At 41.1% G+C, this 22902-nt stretch overlaps 1 protein-coding gene across 3 annotated transcripts in view; it reads left to right on the top strand.

The window, feature by feature from the left end:
• Positions 1-22902, top strand: part of RNF128 (ring finger protein 128) — a 101976-nt gene that overhangs the window by 35680 nt on the left and 43394 nt on the right. The window contains exon 1 of one of the 3 annotated variants that reach the window (XM_047716641.1): positions 4935-5651. The exons of 1 other annotated variant lie outside the window; for it this stretch is intronic. In XM_047716641.1, the coding sequence (XP_047572597.1) occupies positions 5159-5651 (493 nt within the window). In that variant the 5' untranslated portion in view covers positions 4935-5158. Of the gene's footprint in view, positions 1-4934; positions 5652-22902 lie in introns of those variants that run through there. One more of the 3 variants, XM_047716639.1, reaches the window with a different exon arrangement.

Here is a 22902-nt window from a genome sequence, read left to right as displayed (position 1 = left end):
CTTAGGCAGCTTGCTAGTTTTCTCTGAGGCAGTTTCCTCTTCTGTAAATGGGAATAATAATGGATGATTGTGAGAATTAAATGAGATAATGCATTTAAAGTACATAGTAAATGCTCGATGAATAGTAGCTGTTATTAATTAGCCTTAGGGATGGTAGGACCCTGAGGGAATACATCTAGGGCTAGGATATTTGGTTTGAGAGTATAAGGAATATATATATATTCATATATATATTCATATATGTATATATCTACCTATTCATATATATATGTATCTATACATATATATATGAATAAGGTGAGGCCTGGGACTGAAGCAAAATCAAACTGTGCTTACACGAACTTTCCAGCAAGAAAAGTGTAGCACTCTTCAGGATGCAATGCTCTGGGAGGTGGTAAACTCTGACACTGGGAGTGTTCAAGCAGAGGCTGGGTGCTGGCTACACATCAGGACTACTCAAGTCTACCCCAGGGCTTCTCAGACTTACGTGCGTGTACAAATCACCTGGGGATCTTGTTAAAACGTGGGTTATGACTCAGCAGGTCTCAGGGTGGGCCCGGAGATACTTCATGTCTCACTAGCTCCCTGCTGATGCTGATGCTCCTGATCCACAGACCTCATTGTTAGCATCAAGGCTCTGTTGCAGTTTGAAAAGAAATCACAGCATGACAGAGGGATATGATTGGAGAAAGCCATGGAGTTACCCAGACAAGTCCCCACAGAGGGGAAGGACTTTGTTGCAGTCGCAGTCTGGCTCCTAGCTTTGTAGGCTTTGAAATTTGATTGGTCGTATAACCAGAAACCGGGCTCCTGGGGACTGACTCACAGTTCACCAAATTCACAAGAGACCAATATATACGCCAGAATGCCAACTGATTAATTTATAATGAGAAGTATAACTTCCAAGTGGACCAGATACTAGTGTTTGCTGATCAGTGCATTATCTCCCTGTAGGCAAATTTACATGAGGCACTAAAGGATAATAAGGTTGCTTGGTGAGAATGGACTCATAGCAAGGGGAGTTCATAGGATGATCTTAACGGTACATGTCTTCAAGTTTTGATCATCTGTTATCTCCATTTCCACAGCTGGGCTAGACCTCCAGAACTAGCTTCCTCACTAGTCACTCTGCCTCCTGTCTTGTCCTCGTACAACCCAGATGCTCTATTACGCCTACGTCTGACAATAATCATTTACTTGCTCCACTGACTTCCATATAAATTCATAATTTAAAACTCATCATTGCAAAATGCTTTAAATACAAAGACAAGTTGAAAAAATAATACAGTGAGCACCTACAGACCCACCATTGAGACTCAACAGTTGTTATCATTTTGCCATATTCCCTTTATGTGTGTGTGTGCGTGTGTGTGTGTGTGTGTGTGTGTGTGTGCATGTATGCACATATGCACTGAGTTGACACCCTCTGGCACAATTTTCCAAACCCTTCATGTTCTGGCACAACCTATTTGACCAGCCTCACTTCCTCTGGCTCTCCCTTTGCAACTTGCGTCCCAGCCATACTTGACTAATTAACGTTAGTTTCCTGAATGCTCCTGGTGTTTTCAAGTAATAGACTATTGCCTCTGCCTGAATATCCTTACTCTCTTTGCCTGATTAACTCTATTTGTTCTTAAAGACTCAGCCGTACCCATGTTGCCATAGCAACCGAAGTTTTTCTCAGTCATAACATTTATTAAACTGTACTATTATTACCTGTTTATCTCTGACTTTCCTACTAAACTGTGAACTCATTGAGGGCAGGGACTTTTTTTTCTCTTGGTCTCTGTATACCTACACCTCTCCAGTGGCTTTTACTTGGTGGGTGTTCAGTAATCAGAAAATCCAACTGCCCACCAGCCAGTGCTACCTAGTTACATCATATGCACCTCAAGATCAACAGGTCTGGTGCACCTGGGTGGCTCAGAAGGTTAAGCCTTTGCCTTCAGCTCAGGTCATGATCTCAGGGTCCTGGGATCGAGCCCCACGTTAGGTTCTCTGCTCAGCGGGGAGCCTGCTTCCCCATTTCTTTTTTTTTTTAAGATTTTATTTATTTATTTGACAGGCAGAGATCACAAGTAGGCAGAGAGGCAGGCAGAGGGAGAAAGGAGGAAGCAGACTCCCCGAGGAGCAGAGAGCCCGATGCAGGGCTCGATCCCAGGACCCTGGGATCACGACCTGAGCCGAAGGCAGAGGCCCAACCCACTGTGCCACCCAGGTGCCCCTGCTTCCCCATTTCTATCTGCCTACCTCTCTGCCTACTTGTGATCTCTCTGTCAAATAAATAAAAAATCTTTAAAGAAAAAAAATCAACAGGTCTACACTGAGCTCATCTCTCTTCCTACCCTTTCTACACATTTAAAACCCTCCTCCTGATTGAATGTCATTCAGTCTTCCAAGCCAAAAACCTCAGAGCAATCCCCAATTCTTCCCTCTTTTTCGTCCTCCAAAACATGCTTCCAATCTGTCCACTTCTCTTCATCTCCTGGAGTCTGGGCTGGGCCACCTTCATCTCTCACCTGGAGCACTGACAAAAATATGCTCTCTGGGCTATTTGCTTCTAGTCTTGTCCCCTCCTATCTATAATTCGCAAAGAAGCCATAACAATCTCTCAAATTCAGATCTGATTATATTACTCCATGTGTAAACCCTAATTGTGTTACTCCTTGCTTTTGGATACAGTACAAACTCCCTAGTTTAAACGAAAGGACTCTCAAGAACTGACTTCTGTGTACCTGTAGAACTTTATGTCTTGTACTCTGGGTTCCAACCATTTTGTGTTTATAGAGCCTGTAGTACTTGCTGTCTCCCAACATTGTCAGTTTCATGCCTCAGTGCATTCATTCCCTCGTATTATTCAATGCCTAAGAAGGCTAACCCTCTCAAGCTTAGCACAGGTGTAACCTCCTCTGGGAAGTTTTTCCTAACTTCCCAGTCTGGGTGAGGTTCTTCTTTTCTGTTACCCATTACTGCCCTGTGAACACCTCTGTTATAGCATTTACCCTATATACATATAGCACCTTATACCCCAACTATCAGTTTGCTTGTGTCATAAAAGCTAATTTATGATTTCTTTGACAGCAAAGTTAATGTTTTATTTTTTTTCTACCCCAACGCTTAGCCCCTGGCTGGCATACAGTTGATGGACCATAAATAATTGTTTAAGAATGGATACTAAGAAACATCTCTCCAAACATTCATTTTTTTGTAGATGCCTTATAACAGATCTCTTTAATTTTAAACATAGTGTTTCGTTAAAGTACAATATAGTTGATTGCCATACAGGCAATATTTACTGAATTTTGAGGGTTCCTAACCAATAATTTCACACAATTTCTTGAACTGTACCATTTCTTAGAGATGATTGATCCTACCTTTTCTTTTTTCCATCGATAATTTTTATCCCGGAGATTAACATCATCAGTAGTTGGGGGTGCTATGCTATTGGCCTCCCATACCAGCCTTGACCTCTAACATAAAAACGTCCTTTTCAGTATATAGGGTTTATGTTTCACAGGACTGCCTATTTATTTGGATTCCAGGGGATGTTTAGTTATGGTGTTAATTTTCCTCCAGGTTTCTCTCAAGCCATCAGAGTATCAAAGTGAAGAATTGTCCCATGCTTAATCTTTGGGAATAATACTGATTAAGTGTTGGGCCAAGGACTGAGGGGAGTGATTGATAGGGAACTGATCAAATGCTGGGCTGGATAAAGTGAATTGTATCCCTTTGTACTGAAAAAGTGGCTAAAACATCCTGAATGTCATTTTCTCTTATTATTATCTCAAAGTGACAAATTTAAAATCATTTAAAAGGTAGGGTGGGGTCCCTGACCCTGTTTAGTAATAACAGTATTTAACAAATATCTTTTTTACACTCTGCTAAGCACAGTTCTGAGTACTTTACATGTACAAACTCATTTAATTGTCTGAACAACTTATGAGGTAGGTGATATTATTATTCCCATTTTACAGATGATGAGAAAACTGAAGCACAGAGAAGTAATTTCCCCAAGGCCAAAAGTTATCCATTCCAGTCGTACAACAGGTGTATTAATTTAGTTTAATCCAATGCATATTTCTGGAGCACCTATTAAATGCAATAATTGACAGGGTAGATAAAACTTGTACACTTAAAGAAAGGAAGAATCATAATGCAACAGTGCCATGAGTGAATCGCCAAGGTGAGCCAGGCTCCTTTCAGTTGGTGGGAAATGAGGAACGATTGTGTATTTAAGGTCGGGAATGGCGAGGATGTATAGATTTGGTAAACCTGTTTGTGGAAGATGAAGAAAAGAGGCTCAGTTTTGAGGTGTATGGAAAGGGTAATTCTTTTCTGAGGACTAAGATTACTTTCAGAAGGGGCTTCTGATGCAGTCTATTTAGCATGAGGTAGGCGTAAGAAAATACCCAGGTACGACGCCTGTCTGGAGCAGGAAAGGAGAAAGGTTCAAAAGAAAAAAAAAAAAGTAACAATGAGCTTTTCCTGCCCCCCCCCCAAGAGAATCAATAACCAGCCTGCCCCCAGCACCACCCACCTACCCAAAAATCCCTTGACTCCAACTCAGACCCTTCGGATCTGTGCTGTTTAGAAGTACTTTCACATTCTAGCAGCCTAAGACTGAAACGGCCTTTAAACAAATGTTCGGAGCGAAAAACCCATTCTCGCAATCCAATCCAAAACGGACTCGGATCCTATCTGAGAGCTTTTATGGTCTCAGATTCTCTAGTTCCCTGCCGGCCTGTTCATCTTTTTTTTTTTTTTTTTTAACAACACGCCAAGGCACACCTGGCCCTGGCCACACAGCCTGGGAGCCTACTCTAACGCCTGCCCATCCCGCTACCCTTTTAAGAGGCGGACCCCGCAGTGTCCTTTCCTCCCTCCCAGCCACCTCTACCCCCAGTCGTCTGGGCGGAGCTTCTTGCTAAAGCCCCAGAGCCCGACGCGGCCGCAGCAGTAGCGGAGAAGGACTGGAGACGCGAGGAGCTGAGTCTGCCGCAACCGCTCGGCCGGACGCTACGTGCCTTGGGGCTCCCACCTCGCTCTCGCGCGCGCCGGCCCCTCCCCACCTGGCGCGCACCTGGGCCAGGCCGGGGTCCTGCCGAGAGCCGGGAAGGCGCGTGCCAGGGGCCCTCGGGACCTGCAGAGCTCTCGAGCCATGGGGCCGCCGCCCGGGGCCGGGGTCTTGTGCCGCGGCGGCTGCGGCTTTTCCCGATTGTTGGCGTGGTGCTTCCTGCTGGCTCTGAGCCCCCATGCCCCCGGCTCCCGGGGAGCCGAGGCGGTGTGGACCGCGTACCTCAACGTGTCCTGGCGGGTTCCGCACACCGGAGTGAACCGCACAGTGTGGGAGCTGAGCGAGGAGGGCGTGTACGGCCAGGATTCGCCGCTCGAGCCTGTGGCGGGGGTCCTGGTGCCGCCCGACGGGCCGGGGGCGCTCAACGCCTGTAACCCGCACACGAATTTCACGGTGCCCACGGTCCCGGGGGACTGGGGAAGCTCCGTGCAGGTCTCTTGGTTGGCCCTGATCCAGCGCGGCGGGGGCTGCACCTTCGCCGACAAGATTCACCTGGCTTACGAGAGAGGGGCGTCTGGAGCCGTCATCTTTAACTTCCCGGGGACCCGCAATGAGGTCATCCCCATGTCTCACCCGGGTGAGTGCAGCTACTACATTGCGCCCCATCAACCCCCTACCAAGGCCAGTTTTTGTCCTTTTTTTTTTTCCCCTTATTTTACTCGGTGCTGTCTTCTTCCTATCCCCTTGCTCCGAAGGGAAATCGAGTGCCCTTTCTGTCCCCACCGAGTGAGGTAGGGTCCTCTCTTTCCCGAGATTTCACGCTGCGTGGTGGTGGTGGTGGGGGGTGTTGGGCGAGAAAATCCTCCAGGATTTGCCTGTCTGGTGGAAAAGGGCAAGACAAACGGAGTGCGGAGGCTGGCAACTAGAGAGGACTGTTGGGGCTCTTTGCGTCCCCTTTACCAGGTGTTCCACAAGGGCTCCTTGCACTATCTCCTTTGTTGGTGGGCACTGGCTTTGCAATCATGACAGGAGAGAAGGCGACCTGGAAGTCCCTTCCTCACTCTTTTCCAGTTAAACAGCCTCAGGCCCAAAGCAGGGTTTTCCCTCCTCTCTCCCTGTTTTTCTCTCCATATTTCCTAGTATCAGGTACGAGATTGTGTTACTGTGCCCTGGTAACCTCATTGCAGTTTGAACAGAAACTTTGCCTAGTTCTTGGGCTCTTGTCTGCCCCCGCGGGGTCTCAGGTCCCAAGTGATTGTCGGTATCATTGCTTTCATTGGCCATTGAAAGATCCGATTAAGGTTATTGAGTGGTGAAACAGGTGATCAATGTTACCGGAAAAAGAAGAGCTTTGTGCTTGAGAATAGCAAAGGCCTAGACTTTGGGGGAAAAGTGGTCCGGGTAGGTCTCCATTTTGTGGGGATGTTGTGGGTTACCGTTTTTCCCTTTTTGATGATTCTTCCAGAAACCTTATTTGTGATTAGGTAGTCTTAGCATATGTATGATCCTAAGCCCCAGAAGACAGAGAAAAAAAATTGGATAGAAGGGAAGGGACACATAGTAGCAGTATATCATAGTTGTTGAGAGCTGGGGCCCAAGTCAGACCTTGGTTAAATTCCGGCTCCATTGCTAACTAGTCCTGTGACCTTGGGCAACTTATTTGAAGTCTTACAGTCTGTGTTCCCTCATCAATCAAAAGGGAAAGAACTAAGAACTACTCCCACAGGTTTGCCTTGAGGATGAAATGCAGTAACTCCTGTAAAGAGTTTAACACACCATCCTTCTCAATAAAAGCTAGCTGATAGGATTAGCCTTTTAGGGAATCACTGGGGAGCTGAATCTGCTTATTTAAGTGCTAGAGGTTTTGTGTGGGTTTGGCCCAGCCTAGAGAGAGCATTCCCATTGAGTGGCTGGGTGGTATAATGGAAAGAGCACTGGGTTGGAACTCAGAAGATCTGAGTTCTTTTAGTCCCTTCTTTGTCTCTAGCAGCTTTGTGACCTTGTATAAATTACTCGCTAGCCGAGTGATAGTAGAGAGGTAGAAGGTGGAGGCCAAACTGGCAGCATGTGGAGAGGCAAAAGCGAACTAGATAAACTCTTATGTTTTCTTCCAGCTCTAAAGTGCTGTGATTCTTAGATTTGAATATTGGTTAAAGGAGCAGCTGTATCTCTCTTAGTTGATAATTCATTGGTTTGAATGAAATTACTTTTTAAAGCCTGATAAAAATGAAGAAGGATTTGACAAAATTTGAAGTCCTTATGTTTCCATTGGCTACCTAAATGCAAAAGTTTGACTTTGTCTCCTCCAAATGAGATTCATTTACATGGGTGATTGGGAATTGAAGAGTACCCTTTAATAAGTCCCTGTTTAGAGCGCTTTCATCCTAATTCTGTTAAGAATATAAGCTTACATTTGTCCAATAGTTTTAAGGGACAATAAAATTAATTTTTGTTGAGCTCCCACTGAGTGCCAGGCTCTGTACATACATCTTACTTGTACGTTATTGAGAGACCATATGGTGCACTAGGAAAAGCATAGGCATTGTAGTCAAGAATGGGTATCAAATTCTGGGGGTTTTTTCCTTCTTTTTTTTTTTTAAATTTTATTTCTTTTCAATGTTCCAAGATTCATTGTTTATGCACCACACCCAGTGCTCCATGCAATATGTGCCCTCCTTAATACCACCACCAGGCTCACCCAACCCCCCACCCACTCCCCTCCAAAACCCTCAGTTTGTTTCTCAGAGTCCACAGTCTCTCATGGTTTGTCTCCCCCTCCGATTTCCCCCAACTCACTTCACTCCATCTCCCAATGCCCTCCATGTTATCCCTTATGCTCCACAAGTAAATGAATTCTTACATAGTAGCTTTGTGTCCTTGGTCAGGTTCTTTAACTTTACTGAGTCTCCGTTTCTGCATCAGTAAGATGGAGATACTTCTATTGCCATGATTCTTACAGATAATAAATCAAAACCACCTAGCAGATAATAATTACAATCAAGTAAAGTTAGTTATTACAATAGGTTAATGCTAACAAGATGCAAAAAACATACAAATAAATGTTCATGCAGCTGTCAGTTTGAATCTACCCATGGCTGTTTTGTTTCAGGATACTATCATGTAGAAATAAAGCCGTAAATATTGACCACCTAATTAAAGTACACTCAGAAAAGTATTTGGGGACTTTGAAAATTTCTTCCTGACATGATAACCATAGTAAATTTTACCATTAGGGCAACTAGCCATCAAAAAACTACCTAGTTACTTGAAGTATAGAATCACATTTCTTCCATAAACTCCTAGAGAAACCGCTTTTCAACACAGGGGGAAAAAATCACTTTGCATTTCATGCACGTGTGTTGTTGAACATTTGTTCCAAGTTCTGTGTGTTTTGCTTTGCTTATTCCTGAGAGTAAGCTTAAGGTTCATTGTAATCTCTGGTCAGAAACAATTTATCCTGGATCTTCATGGCAAAGAGGTGGGATTGAGGTTTAAGTGTTGATTAACTCAATGTGTATTGGCTTGAATTATACAAGGGACAGCAAATGTTGAAAAGCCATTGCTGTCGTCGTTGTTTATGAAAACTCTCTTTACCCACTCTCAACAAAGCCGGTGCTAAAATTGTTTGTTCTTTGAGTTTATGCTGAAGATCCATGCTCTCACCTCTCACAGGCCTGGGAACAAGACTAATTTCTTTCAAGTAACAGAACTAACTGGTTTAGAGCAGTTGCTTTAAAACTTTTGTTTATTGAAGAGAAACTCCACTTTAAGAGCAATCAGTTAGGAAAATGAGGCTTTTTAAAAGATTTATTTATTTGAGGGGCACCTGGGTGGCTCAGTGGGTTAAAACCTCTGCCTTCAGCTTGGGTTGTGATCCCAGGGTTCTGGGATCGAGCCCCACATGGCATTGGGCTCTTCTGCTCGGCAGGGAGGCTGCTTCCTCCTCTCTTTCTGCCTGCCTCTCTGCCTACTTGTGATCTCTCTCTGTCAAATAAATAAATAAAATATTTTTTAAAAAGATTTATTTATTTGAGAGAGAGAGAAAGAAAGGGAGCAGCAGGTGGGGTGGAGAGGGGGAGAGAGAAGTAGGCTCCCCGCTGAGCAGGGAGCCATATGTGGGACTGGATCCTAGGACCCTGGGATCACAACGTGAGCCAAAGGCAGACGCTTCACCCACTGAGCCACCCAGGCAACCCAAGGCTGTTTTTATGTAAACCAAAATATCACAGAAGGTGGTTGTAGCCTTGCATCAAGCAATGCGGTTTATTCCCATTTTGGTTGCAAAGTGTCCAGAAAATCCTGATTCACACAGATAAATAATTGCAAATGACAGATATTTATTTAAAGTTTTACTTGCCGTCTCTGGGTATTTTTCAGTCCAACTGATCCAGAACCCTGGAAGAAAATTAGGCGAAAATTTTGGTTTTCAAGGTTAACCACTATTCATATATCTTAAGTATGAGAATGAAATAAGCAACCAAAACTCGGAGTAAACACGTAAGCCATGTAAAATGTAGGATTGTCACAGCGAGACATGTTGCACATGCTATTGTGCAACTAACTGTTCTGCTTTTGCCAGGCAGATGGGTCTGAACCTTGCATGCTGTCTAATCGAGCACAGCCCACGGGTTGAAGTGGTGTAGGTACTTGCTTGTACAATTTTCTTTGCATCAACAAACGCAGACATGAATTAATTCAAAGACCTGAGCAGAGCTACAACCTTTAATACCTATGACACATTTACAGGGACTTGAAACACATTCAAAGGCATGACAGGAGAAGCATTATTCCTGAGGGCTGTGGGAAAAAAAAAAAAGCCAGAATAAACCAAGCAGTTTAAGTTAGTGATTTGGTGGTCTCTGATGAGATGTATAAAACAATTGCTTGTATATACAGGTTGAACATATTAAGAGGTTGGGCTCTGCCACTTACTACAGAACTTCCTCAACTTATGATGGGGTTATGTCCCTGCTAAACCCATCACATGTTGAAAATATCATTAAGTCGAAAATGTGTTTAATACACCTTAACCTACTGAATATAGTTCAGCCTAACCTACCTTAAACGTGCTCAGAACACTTACATTAGCTTACAGTTGGGCAAAATCTTCGAACGCAAAGCCAACTTTGTAATAAAATGTGGGCTATCTCATGTAATCTGTTGAATCCTGTAATGAAAGTGAAAAACAGAATGTTTGTATGGTACAGAAGGGATGTAAATGTACAGATTGCTTACCACCATGACCGCATGTCTGACGGAGAGTCCCAGGTGGCTGCCACTGCCCAGCATCAGGAGATCGTATCTCCTGCATAGTGCTAGCTCCTGAAAAGTTCTACTTTCCAAATGTGAAGTACAGTTTCTACTGAATGCACTTTGCTTTGATACGGTCGTTAAGGCGAATCATTGGAAGTCAGGGGCTTTCTGTATTTTTAAAATCTTAGGCCAGTCATTTTACTTTAAGTCTCTATTTTCTCCTGTTTAGGATGGACATAATGATAATCTTGCCTCATAAGATTGCTGGGAGGGATGCCTGGGTGGCTCAGTGGGTTAAGCGTCTACCTTCTGCTCAGGTCATGATCCCAGGGTCCTGGGATCCAGTCCTGCACTGATTCCTGCATCGGGCTCCCTGCTCAGCCAGGAGTCTGCTTCTCCCTCTCCCACTGCCTGCCACTCCCCCTGCTTGTGCGCTCGCTCTCTCTCTCTGACAAATAAACAAAATCTTAAAAAAATCCCTGGGATTAAATGAGATAATGCAAATACAGTGTTTAACACGGTGCCCGGCATATAGGAAACTACTTAAAACGTGTTTTTAATCACATTAAAGATAGTTAAATGTATTTTAGAAAACAAAAATGGAATCTGATGTTGGTAGTACATAATTCAAAGATGAATAACCTAGAGTACTTCAAAATCCACATTACCTAAAATCCTAACTTTACCACTTTAGGAATAGGGTGTGTCAACTGAATTCTTTGCAAGAAAATGATCTTGGGGCCCAGTGGGTTAGGGCCCAAACCTGTGTTTGTTATTCTTTATATAACTACTTCTCCCTCAAGCTACCAAACTTCATAAAGGACTTTGAGGTAATATTTTACACTGATTTATCACCACCCAGTCCCTTTTCAGCCACATGACATTTAATTTTTATTCTGCTTTTTTTCTAGGATGTTGACTTTGAAAAGAACCTTTTTTTTTTAAGATTTTATTTATTTGACAGACAGAGATCACAAGCAGGCAGAGAGGCAGGCAGAGAGAGAGGGAGAAGCAGGCTCCACGCCGAGCAGAGAGCCTGACGCGGGGCTCTATCCCAGGACCCTGGGACCATGACCTGAGCCGAAGGTGGAGGCCTTAACCCACTGAGCCACCCAGGCGCCCCGAAAAGAACCTTTTTTAAATAGAGAGGTTCAAAAGAGGATGAGAAGAGACTGGGTAGTGATGATTTTCCAATGTAAAGTACTATTTTAAAATCAATTTCTAGACACAAATTGGTATCTTTGATATCAAGATATCTCTGAAGTACCATATTTTAACACTGTTAATCACTCCTTTGAAGTTTTCCTAAGCAGTCTTTTGCCTCTCTTCTCTTTTGTTTCATTTCTGTTATTCATTCATTCATCTAACACCTCTTCTTGCATTCACACCCAGGCCAACAGCAGACCTGCCTCTGATAAATAACTGCCACTTCCAGACAATTCTGTCACTTTAAGTCTATTCACATAAGGTCCCCTTCTCCCTTTCAGTGGCTATTAGCCTGCTTTTTAAAAGTCCCTGTGTCTTCTCATAGGAACAAATGCTTAGGCTTCTAATCAGTCTCCCCCCTCCAGTCCTTTCTTCCAGTTCTTCTTCCACATTGCCACTGGAACACAGCTCTGATCACATCTATGCCATTGCTCCAAAGGCGATTACTTATCAATTTTAGACTGTGTTTCCCAGCATGACACACAGGACTCAATCTGGTCCCAACACACTTTCAAAGCTTTATGTACCTCTTCTCTCATGTTGACCCCTAAATGCCTTCTGTCCTTTCCCATTATTATTCCTTTGTTTGTACTTCTGCTTTTGCCTCCATACCCTTTTCTTCCCAGCTCTGCTGGCCAAAAACTTACCGATCCTTCAAAACCCAACACAGATGCCTCCTCATCTTTGAAGCTTTCTCAATTCCTTCTTTTCCTCTTCCCACCACAGCCCACACCAAAACTAAAATAATCCTTTTGTTTTGCTCCCATGGCACTCCATGTCCTATAGTACGTTTTGCATTTCGCTGGTAGTTCTGTGTTTGTGTGTCTTACCTTCCTACTGGATTGTAATATTTGATTAATTTTCATATTCCTCATGGGAACCTTTCTACTGTATGTGCTCTGAAAATGCTTGTTCAGTTGCTCTACATACCCAAGAATGAAAAAAAAAAATGCCCAAGAATGCCAGAGAGCCATAAGATTCACTAGAAACTTCTCTAACGGGGAAGGGGATTAAAGTTCTAACTCATCAAGGGGCGCCTGGGTGGCTCAGTCAGCTTGGCTGGGTCGGGCCTCTACCTTTGGCTCAAGTCATGACCTCATGGTCCTAGGATCAGAGCTCCTTGTTTGGTTGGGGGTCTGTTTCTTTCTCTTGGCTCATGCTCCCTCCCTGGGTTTCTCTCTCTCTCTCTCTCTCTCTGTCTCTTAAATAAGTAAGTAAAATGTTTGTTTGTTTGTTTGTTTGTTTTAAGTTCAATTCAACGAGCATTTATCAAGGGTCTATTGTATGTATACTGTGTTTTTGCCTGAATATATGAAATAATTAGGATAAAGTAGGGGGAATAAGAGTGTACAAATGCTTCCAGACTACAAGCTCCCTAATTTTTATGGTGATGACCATCATAGACCAGTTCATGGGGTTTTAATAATGAAATGACCTAGGTAACAAAGAGATAGTGAGAATGAGTATTTACATCGAACTTTCCCTGTTTTTTAAATTTTGTTTTGTTTTAAAAACTTGGTTTACACCAGCACTCAATTTATCTCTCCAGTTAAAATGCTTCCATTGAACATGTTGCTGATATGTGGAATTCCATTACATAAAAACCTTTAAAAGAAATATAGCTCAATCAGTAAATTTTTTTCTAAGCACATAAAGAACTCCACCCCCCCCCCAGTCTCTGGAAGATGTGTTATCTCCTACAGAATTCCATATTTAATCTCCGTTCCCAGGCTAAAGTGGAGTAAACAGGGGAGTATCAAAGACATTCTCCATGTTATTTCTGACTATAAAATTAATCCTACTTATTGCAGAAAACTTGGAAAATATAAAAAGTATAAAACTAAAAATAAAAGCTATGCATAAAATTCCATAGTTCCATTAATATTTCTTATCTCCTTTTTCATGTATAGTTAGGGTTTTATATCCTGCTTTGATCATAAGGGTGGTTTTTATGACTATTAATGTAGCATTAAAATACAATTTGAAGGAAAACAAAAATCCATAGATATAACCACTTTAGCATCTTGGGGTATTTTTTTTTTCATTTTTTTGTCTTTTTTTTTTTGCTCTCCATATATATTTTAAGAATTATAATTATATACTGTATGTAAAATTTTGTATCCAACTTGTTATTGTAAGCATTTCCGCATGTAATTAGAGGATATCCCTGTAAGTTGAAGGGGGTGGTTTTTGACGGGGGGGGGGGGGGGGGGGGGGGGGGGTAGGGATCAAGCTTCTCTTTCATTAACTGGCAGAAAGGAAGTACAGAAATGGTGACAGGGAGGGGTATGAATTAGAACATTTAAAACAAAACTTATTCTCTACAGAGCTTTACCTAAATATATACTTCTGGCCATAAACGTGATCTGGTCTAACCCATATGCATTGCCTGTTGTGGCCTTGATCTTTTGAAGGTTTGGTCACCATTTGTGCTTTTAGTTCCTCTTCTCCCATGATACTCCTATAGGTGATGTCTTTGTCACAAATAAGGTTTGCGCCTAGTTTCCCTGTTGATTGGTTAAGTAGCACCTCATTGGCTAAGACTACTTTTCATTTTCATGATGGACACTGAACTGTACACAGTTATTGGAGTTTTGCCCAGAGTTTACTTGATAGGGTACCACAAATATTATCTAGGGATGAAGAATTTTTTGTATCTGCAAATTTTGTTAAAGTATAACATGTATACCCAAAGGTACAGAAATCATTAGTCTGTAGCTCAGTGGATTTTCACAGAGTCAACATGCCTGTGCAGCGAACACCTAGATCAAGAAACAGAACAGTACCAGAACCCTAGAAGACTACTCATACACCAAGATGAAGAATTTTTGAACTCTGTGTCCTGAGGGAGTGACCTCTTGCAACATGTGGTAGGAACTCAGTCACCCACAGAAACTGTGGCCTTCACTGCTCTGGAGCTAGTTACCTGTGGGGGTCCTTAGCTACATACTGTAGGGGAGTTCTTAACAAGCACAGGGGACATGTGCTTTTTGATGCAGTTACTAAGCCAGTTCAGAGTTGCCACATTTTGCTGTTAACACCCACTTTGGAGCTCTATGAGCAAAGCAGAGCACAAGGGTTCTTTGTTGTTTCTCTCTTTCCTGTTCTTTTTTCTCTTTAAGCTGTATGTATGTCTTTCTGTATATCATGGCACATACTTGCTGCTTGAATTTACCCAATTGGCTTGTTACAGTATTGATTTCTTTGGAAAAGAAAGTTTGATGATTCATGCCTGACTTTGTGGAGGCCGTTAGGTTCAGAACCTAGGCGTGATTTACTTGGTTTTAATGCTTGAATGCTCAAGTTAACTACAAATCAGTGATTTTGAGTTAACCCTATTTATTTTGGGATTTTTTGAAAGAAGATGGTTTAGAACTCACTTGTTGATGTGTGTGTGTTTCGATACCAGTCATTATCTTTTCAGATGAACTGTTGAAGTAGCTTAGTGAAATTCTGCCTTCAACTAAAAAGTCTTAGCTTTTAAAGAGAAAATACACCAAAATGTTAACCTTGGCTATTTCTGATTGGTAGAATTATGGGCGATTATTGTTCTTTTTCATTATGTTTTTCTATATTTTTTGAATTTCCTATATATATACTGAATATATTTTATACTTATAATCAGAAAAATCAGTTATTTTTTAAAAGCCCAAAATATTCCTATAGCATTGATAAATCCTAAGGAAAGCATTAATAATGTGACTGTAGCAACAATAGGAACAAATCATGTCTGATAATAGAAATGACTTACAGGCTATTATGAGAATTTAAAGAATTGCTTTGACATTTTGAATATATCTAACCTGTATCATTGTTAATGTGGTCCTTTCTTATTAACACTAATTGGTTTCTTTATGTGTAAAATAACCTTGAACACTAAGGAATTTTATTTTATTTTTTTTAAAGATTTTTTTTATTTATTTATTTGTCATAGAGAGAGAAGCGAGAGTGAGCACAGGCAGACAGAGTGGCAGGCAGAGGCAGAGGGAGAAGCAGGCTCCCTGCCAAGCAAGGAGCCCGATGTGGGACTCCATCCCAGGACGCTGGGATCATGACCTGAGCCGAAGGCAGCTGCTTAACCAACTGAGCCACCCAGGCGTCCCGAACACTAAGGAATTTTAAAGACGTTCTATTTTAATATGAACTGTTTCTCTTTACCCTTTGTATCACTATTTCTATATTTTTTCTCACCCCCCACAATACATATACACACCTCTCATCTTATTTTTATTTCTTTCCCATAAGAAGCCTGTTTTCCCTCACTTGCCCCCTTCAATATCTGTTCTTTTCAGTACTTTTAAGAATACTATTAAGTTTAACAGCTTTGTATGAAGAATCCAATACATTGGCAGTTTTCACCTATGATACACTGGGTTCATCTGATGACAGTGGTTTTTGTCATTCAAGAAAAGAGAATTTGCTAGAGTGCGTGCAGAGGAGAATCGTGGTGTTGTTATTTTACACTTTATTAATGATATGCCAAACATACAAGCTCAATCAAGATGATATTTAAGGGCGCCTGAGTGGCTCAGATGGTTAAGCATCTGTCTGCCTTCGGCTCAGGTCATGATCCCATAGTCTTGGGATTGAGCCCCACTTTGGGCTCGATCCCATACTCTTGGGATTGAGCCCCACTTTGGGCTCCTGGCTCAGCAGGGAATCTTCTTCTCTCTCTCCTCTTTCCCCCTGCTCATGCTTTCTCTATCTCTCTGTCTCAAATAAACAAAGTCCTTAAAAAATTGTTTAAAAAAAGATATTTAAGACATCATTAAAACTGAATTACTTGTTTTTAAAAATTAGCATTTCCCTTGAAGTGATAGTCCATTGGACAGATTTTGTATCCTACTTTTCCACTCTCTTCCCCTGCCTTTCATAGCTTGATTAATTCTACCTTAGAAAATCTTACACACATACACACCCTCGCACACTCTTGGAGCCCTGTCTTCTTTTTTAAAAATTCTGAGCTTCCAGGGTGCCTGGGTGGCTGTCCATTAAGCATCTGAGTCTGTATTTCTGCTTAAGTGATGATCTCGGGGTCCTGAGATCAGCCCCAGTTGGGCTCCATGCTTAGTGGGGAGTCTGCTTGATATTCTCTTTCCCTCTCCCCCTCCCCCAGCTCACACTCTTTTTCTCTCTCAAATAAATAAATCTTTTAAAAAAAATCCGAGCTTCCTTCTGTGTGGTTCCACTTCTTTTGAAGTGAAGTTAAACATCATAACAAATCCCTGCTCTCATATCTAACAACCTTGAATGTTGTCCATAACTCACTCCTACAATCTCCACAAAAACCACTCATGAGCCATGTAATCCCCCTGATTAAATACGTATTTTCTTATGTCCCAATATTTAAGATAAATTTGAAATGCCTTTGTTGGTTATACTTTAGGTATTCCAGTGATACTGTTTCCTGCAAAGTTTTATTACAAATATGGGTTAAATAATAGTTCATATTTGCTTTGCAGTTTTTAATCCTCAAAGTCTTTCACAAGCAATCATTTGTGGGCTCATTTGGGAACCCACACACTGTTTAGCAACATTGCTACGGGATAATGTGTTGCCTCTACTTCCCAACAACTGACTTACAAATGAACTTTTGAATACAACCTATTAGACTTTCTTGTGTTACTTTTGTTCATAATGATAGCCTGGTGAGATATAGTTTATTATATTTGTCCTGATCATGCTGGTTTAGAATTTTTTCTGCTTATTTTCTTTGCAGTGTCAACTCTAGCTCTACCTTCCCTTTTCTAGGTGTTTCATCTTAAGGATTCTGTGTTTTGTTTTCCTAACCTGTGGTCTAACCTATGGTGATCTCAGAAGTTGGCTATTTTAATAGCATATGTAATGTTCCTGAAAGTTTTGAGAATATAACTACGATTTGTAACCTAGTTAGCCATTAATATATTTTCAAGTTGGTACATCTTTTCCATTTTAGAGGATCTCAGCAATCACTTAGATGAATGCTAGAAAACTGTGATTATATTGAGTGAGGTCTTCATTAAAACATCTGTGAGCAACCTATATTTAACATTGTCCCAAATACTTTGAGTTTAGTGGTATTTCAAAGTCTTGCTTTCCGCCACCATCGTTTCATTCTGGCAAGAGTACAGAATATTTAAGAGAGACTGAAACTGGCTAGTGCCAGCCCACCAGTCACCTCCCTTGCCCTAGCCAGCCCCCAACCCTTTTGCCATTCTTATTTGACTGATGCCTTTTCAATGAATTGATGAAGAAGAGGCTGTTGACTTACCTTAAGTAATGTAATTAAAGACCAACAGATTATTCTTTGATGTTAAGGAAAGCTACATGATTGCTCTGTTTTTATTTCACTCTAGTATACCAAGAATGAATGTGTTCTATTTGAAATTGAAAGGTAGCATATTACAGTGGAAGAATGGGTGTCCTTGGGTCAGACTATTGAGCTTGAATTCCAGTTCTACCAATTAATAAATATGTGATCTTGGGCAGGTTGTGAACCTGGACTTCATTGATCTTGTTCATAAAAAGTGGAATAGCAATACCCAGTTTCTGTGATTTTGTAAATAAAGTGTTCGATGGGATTCTTGGGTGGGTCAGTTGGTTAAGCATCTGCCTTCAGTTCAGGTCATGATCCCACGGTCTGGGAACCAGCCTCATTTGGGCTCCTTGCTCATGGGGCAGTCTGCTTCTCCCTCTCCCTCTGCCCAACCCAGCTACCCCGCTTCCCCACTCATGCTCTTGCTCACTCACTTTCTTAAATAAATAAAATCTTAAAAAAAATAAAGTGCTTGACATGGAGTGGATGTTTAGCAAATGTTAGTTCTCTTGAACCTTTTGCTAACAATTTTTTTTTTAAGATTTTATTTATTTACTTGACAGAGATCACAAGTAGGCAGAGAGGCAGGTAAGCAGGCTCCCTGCTGAGCAGAGAGCCCGATGCAGGGCTCGATCCCAGGACTCGATCCCAGGACTCTGGGATCATGACCTGAGCCAAAGGCAGAGGCTTTAACCCACTGAGCCACCCAGGCGCCCCCTTTTGCTAACAGTTTTATTACTAAACGTAGCATTTCTCCTTTGGTTATTGTAGCTCTTCACTACCACATTTTGAGATATGTAGTTTTTTTATATGTAAAAGTGGGGAGGGGAACCCCATGACATCCAAATTGCTGTTTTTCTGGGAAGTTTTTGAGAAATGGAGGGAGAAATCACATAATCAAGAAGCTGAAACAACTATCTTTTTCTCGCTGTGCATTTCCATTTTAAGCAGCAACAACTCCTTAAAATCAAGATGTTAAGCTGTAACGATAGCAATGGCTATGGATCTTTTGATGACACAGTGACAAAGAGAGGGGACTTAGGAATCAGATGGATTTTGATTTGAATCGCAACTCTGTCATGTAATAGCTTTATAACCTTGGCCAGATTAACCTCTTTAAGACTCAGTTTTTTTCATCTACAGAATGGGAGGTGATAATCGTACCTACCTCGTAGGGCTAATGTGAGGGATAAATCAGAAAACATATAAAGCATGAAGTACTACACATCCAGGTTCTTCACAGGATACTAACAACCTCCTCACCCTAACCTGTAGCACTTTATTTTTGGAGATTGGCAATGGAGATCACTGCATGGCTTCTCAGAGCCTCTGATATGCTAAAGAAGCACTGCTTAACTTTGTTCCCTGGGTTATTTTCTAAACTCACTGATCTGTAGAACCCTTTTTCTCTTAAAACACTTACCACTTGAAATAGAATTTGGAAAACATGGTATCTCCATGCATTTGATAACCCTTCCTTGCTTCTCCTCTTCCCTTATTTTATTAGACTGGCCTCAGATTTTAACTGTATCAAAGTATTGTCAGTGTCAAGGAGTGAATAAACTAGTTATCTCACTCTGATAAGAACAGCATGTTTTCAACTGTGATGACAAACATCTTAGTTATATTTCTTTATACTAATGTGGTACATTTTATATCAAGTTAATGTGACTTCCAGGTATAATTCTCTACAGACCAGGCTTATTTTCCTTACTGACTTTCAGAAACAATTTACTGTGAAAGTATAAAAACATAAGTGAGACCGGTTTATGTTTGTTTTTATATTTAGTGTCTGGACCTTAGTACAAAAGTTAGCTTTTGTAATACTTCATAGAGGAGGAAATTTAATCTTCTCAATTAGTAGAGTGTCCTTATTTATGAATTTTTATATGGAATAATGCCAGAATTTCTACAGGGGCATATCAAATTCTCTTTTTCTCTAATCCAGAGACCTAATAGAATACTAATGGGACATCTGTGACTTTTGTACCCTTTGGTTCTTATGGCCAGGTCACAATGAGTACTGGATCTCTAAACACAAAGCTCTTCCTAATTTTAATGATTAATGAAATTTCCAATGTAATTCCCCTACCACAAAGTGTACCTGAAGAGAATGTATGCAAAAAGGAGTTCCAGTTTAAACACAATTTTGAATACCCTATATGACAAGCACTGTACTGGATATTGTGGTAGAAGAGTGAGCAGGGAGTAGCTAAAGATAAACAACGATGTGGTCCTTTCCTTCCAGGGAACTCCCCTTTTCAGCTCTTATTGCATTTTTTTGACCAATGATATTTTAGCCTCACATTAAAGCATCAGTTTAGATGGGGCTTCTAGATCTACACAAAAATGGCACTCCCTAGAGTTGGGGGACTATGTAAGGCACAGAGTGCATGTCCCTTCCATACATTCGAATGTGCAAATGTCGCCTGGTCTGAAGGGTTGAGAGTAAAGTGGCAAGTTGCGAAGACCATGTCCCAGTTTCACTGGAAATCTAGGCTGTGGTTTGGTTTTGTGCTCGTATTTTTCCTGTGGATACAGCAACAGTTTATTCACTGGAATTCTCCTTCCTGAGGTCTCATGTTATAGGGAAACAGAACTGATTAATACAAGAACGAACAATCACCATAATTTCTTACGCCCCTTTGTATAAGTTTCCTTTGCCTGAAACCCCTAAATCTCTTGTTTGCCCTTTTTTACTGCCCAACAAATATCTTTGTTTTTAACCTGTGGTATATATGTTGCTAGTCAGTAGTTGCTTCACCTTGCACCATCACATATTCTTATCAGATTCTGAACAGCTTTGGATATTGTACAATTTATTATCCCAAAGGATTGAATAAATACATTGATGCTGTAGAGTTTACCAACTAACCTTCCTCCAGAAAACATTAATAAATAGCAACAACAAATGTTGAATTTGCTTTCTAGAAACCTTACTACCCCCAAACAAAAACTATGACAATAGAAATTCAGCATAAAATTTAAAACAATTACAGAATACCCTATTAATGAGATAACATCATATACTGCAATTTCGGCATAGCCTTGCAATAGCATATCTTATTATTTTCTTCTACTTCATATCAGCACAAATTTAAGGTTGTATAGACAATAAACCTCTTCCAGCTGTTTCAAGACTTCTCTTTTATGTCCTCTGAACCCCCTCCTAAGTGGCTAAATTACCAGTCTCCCAGTGAGCCAGGATGACTGGGTTCTAACTTGAGCTGGAGAATGAAACGTCATCTGTCCTAGCTCCTGAATGTAAATGGGAAACTGAGGTATGGTCAGGCCCCAGGTTGGAGAGGGATTATTGCCACCATTATTGCTGCTCTGGCAGTATGGTGATTTCAGTGGGATCGGCACTGTGGCAGTAGGCGTCACATAAAACCCAAAGTCTATAAAGTACAATTAGTGTTTTAACTTTTTTTTTCAAGATTTTATTTATTTGACAGAGATCACAAGTAGTCAAACAAGCAGTCAGTGTGTGTGTGTGGGGGGGGAAGCAGGCTCCCTTGCTGAGCAGAGAGTCTGATGTGGGGATCAGTCCCAGGACCCTGGGATCATAAACCTGAGCTGAAGACCGAGGCTTTAACCCACTGAGCCACCCAGGCACCCTGGTGTTTTAACTTTTTGTCTGTGTATATTAATATGTCCTTGCTGCAGGCAGAGATGCCTTATCAAGATATGCCGTCTTTGACTGTAGGGAGAAGGCGCACCTTAGACTCTGTTCACTGCAGTTATCTTTAAAGATAAATTTGTTTTCAGATTGAATCAAGATTCAGATTATCACTATGTATAGCGTACTTAAAATGACATTTATCAAACACTTATTTGATGTATATTATGTGCCAGGCACTCTGCTAGGTGTTGTAGATACAGTGATGAAAGACCCAGTCCCTAACCTAAAGGAGTTCAGAGTTAGCAAAAAAAACAAAAACAAAAACACCCCCCCCCCCAAAACCAGATAACTTCAAGGGAAATATGCACTAGGCAGTGTAAAAGCTGAATTTCTAACCCAGATGGGTCGGGATCTTATAAAAGGAGGTTGAACTTTATTCTGTAGGTGAAATAGAGCTCTTTTAAGGGCACTTAGCAAAGAAATAATATGAACATTTTTCCCCTTTAGAAAAATTTATTTGGTAGCTGTGGAAGAATGAATTGGAGGCTAATACTGGTGGCTTGAAGACCAGTTAGGAAGTTGTTATAGACATTTAGGTAAGAAAAAACTGGAGAGGCAACAGAGATGTATTCTAACAGGAAAGAAATGGGCCTGTTTCTGATGTGGCTACTAAGTTTCAAACGTCTCTGTATGAAGTACTTAGTGATAAAAACAAAATAATTCTATTGGCAGAGTTTTACTATGCAGAGTGAAGGATTAGTGTTGATCTGGCCAGAGAAAACCACTATCTTGAAATTCCTTGACCATAACATCAAACTGTAATTTTGTAATTAATCAAACTCCAGCCCAGTATTTCTGAAAGTATGAGCCACAGACCACATGCAGCAAAAGAACCCTGAGAACTTGTTAAACTACAGATTTCTGAGTCTGGCCTCAGACAGACTGAATCAGGGAATGGGGCCCAGGGAATTCAGTTTTTTAACAAGTTTCTCAAAGTAATCGTCATGCATATTAAAGTTTTAGTATCATTAATCTAGCCCAACAGTTTTAAAAATCTGGGACTACTGGTCCCTTAGACTCTTTCAGGGGTCCATGAATTGAAAACTGTTTTCATAGTAACACATAGACATAATTTGCCATATTCACTGTGTTGATGTTTATTACACAGGTGGTATAAAAGCAATAGTGGGAAAATACTGCTGGCACCTTAGCAGAAATTAAGACAGAGGCACCAAGCTGTATTGTATACTGTATCTATATGCATTTATATTAAAGAAAAGTCCAGTTTCACCTAGGAATGCCCTTGATGAATCAATAAGCATAATTAATTTTATTAAATCTCTGCCCTGTCATGCACAACTTTTTTTGAATATTCTGTGTGATGAAATGGGAGGTAGGCATAAAACACTTCTACAGCATACTAAAGTATGAGGGTGGTCTGAAGGAAAAGCACTTATATAACTGAGTTGTGAGCTGAAGTAGCCTTTTTTTTTTAAGATTTTAAAAATTTAT

This window comes from Lutra lutra, chromosome X, assembly GCF_902655055.1.
Source record: "Lutra lutra chromosome X, mLutLut1.2, whole genome shotgun sequence".
Lineage (NCBI taxonomy): Eukaryota > Metazoa > Chordata > Mammalia > Carnivora > Mustelidae > Lutra > Lutra lutra.
This window is presented reverse-complemented; position numbering and strand designations above follow the sequence as displayed.